General features: G+C 48.2%; 1 protein-coding gene across 1 annotated transcript; it reads right to left on the reverse strand.

The window, feature by feature from the left end:
- Positions 1-12: 12 nt before the first annotated feature.
- Pmar_PMAR001272 (hypothetical protein) lies at positions 13-1,075 on the reverse strand (the record flags this gene model as incomplete). Its single annotated transcript, XM_002767619.1, has 3 exons — positions 13-556; positions 611-753; positions 800-1,075. Coding segments are annotated over 3 exons (963 nt in total), but the record flags the coding sequence as incomplete, so codon positions are not given.
- Positions 1,076-1,160: the final 85 nt, after the last annotated feature.

Genomic DNA, 1,160 nt, shown 5'->3' on the forward strand with positions numbered 1-1,160 from the left:
CTCCGTCAGAACTTTTTCCATGTACTTATCAGCGACGTGGAAACACTGAGCGGCGACAGCGATACCCAAGACGTGATGAGACGGCTGGTTATTGTGACCATATTGACCAAAATCTTCGCTCGTAAGTCCCAACTCGGTTTCTTCGTGAATTATACCCCGATAATCGCTTGTGTAAACTGGGCACACCTGTTCACTGAAGTGATTCTCCAAGTGCTCACAGAGTGCTTCTCGGCCACCATACTTCGTGATGAGGAAATCCACATTGAAAGGCGCATAGAAGCGATACTGGCGCGCTGAAGCCTCAGTAAAGAACTCAGCTGACCACGATGACGGGTCGAACGGAGAAATCCAGTTCCCGCTAGCTTCGAGCGGCTCGAACAATTTGCTCTCAGTGTTAAAGGACATCTCCAGGGCCTTCTGAGCTCTGCTATAGAGAACGCTAGCATCAGAACAGTGTCCTAGTTTGGACGCTGCTGCTGCAATCACAGAGTCGGCCTCGGCGAAATTGAGGCCTCTCGATACGACTTCGGACACACTTGATTTAACCGGAATGTATCTGAAATCATTTCATCATCATCTATCCATCATCAATGAGAGAACTACAACTCACCCTCGGTCGGAGTACGCGCCAAGTCCTTCTCTTCCAAACTGCGAGTTCTTAGGACGTTCCACAAAAGCGTCTTTCCGGATGGCCGCGTACATATCATCAGCCAAATGCGGCGTCTTGTTGGCAATTATCGCCCAACCAAAAACCTGAAATGATTAATGAATACAACATTAAAGGTGAATAATTCCTCACCACATCCCCCATAGTGCCAACCATAGAGCCCCTCTGGCCAGGTGACGCCCACGTTGGTAACCATCCAGCTTCCTTATAGGCATTCACCCACCCTTCTAGAAGGCGATCTAGAATGTCCGGAGCGGCAACACTTAACCAGAGGTAAACCGTCCTGTAAGCATCCCAAAAGCCACTGTCAGTCGCCAACTCGCCGGGAACGACTTTCCCAGTATAAACACTGTAGTGCACGAGTTGATTATTCTGATCATATTCACCAAGGAGTCTCGGGAACAGCATAGTTCGATAGGAATTGGTATAAAAAGTTCTCAAAAAGTTACTGTTTCGCTGTACTGTATCATAGGTAACCAGACTTAGGCGTGTT

This window comes from Perkinsus marinus (genome assembly GCF_000006405.1).
Source record: "Perkinsus marinus ATCC 50983 genomic scaffold scf_1104296970382, whole genome shotgun sequence".
Classification (NCBI taxonomy): Eukaryota; Perkinsozoa; order Perkinsida; family Perkinsidae; genus Perkinsus; species Perkinsus marinus.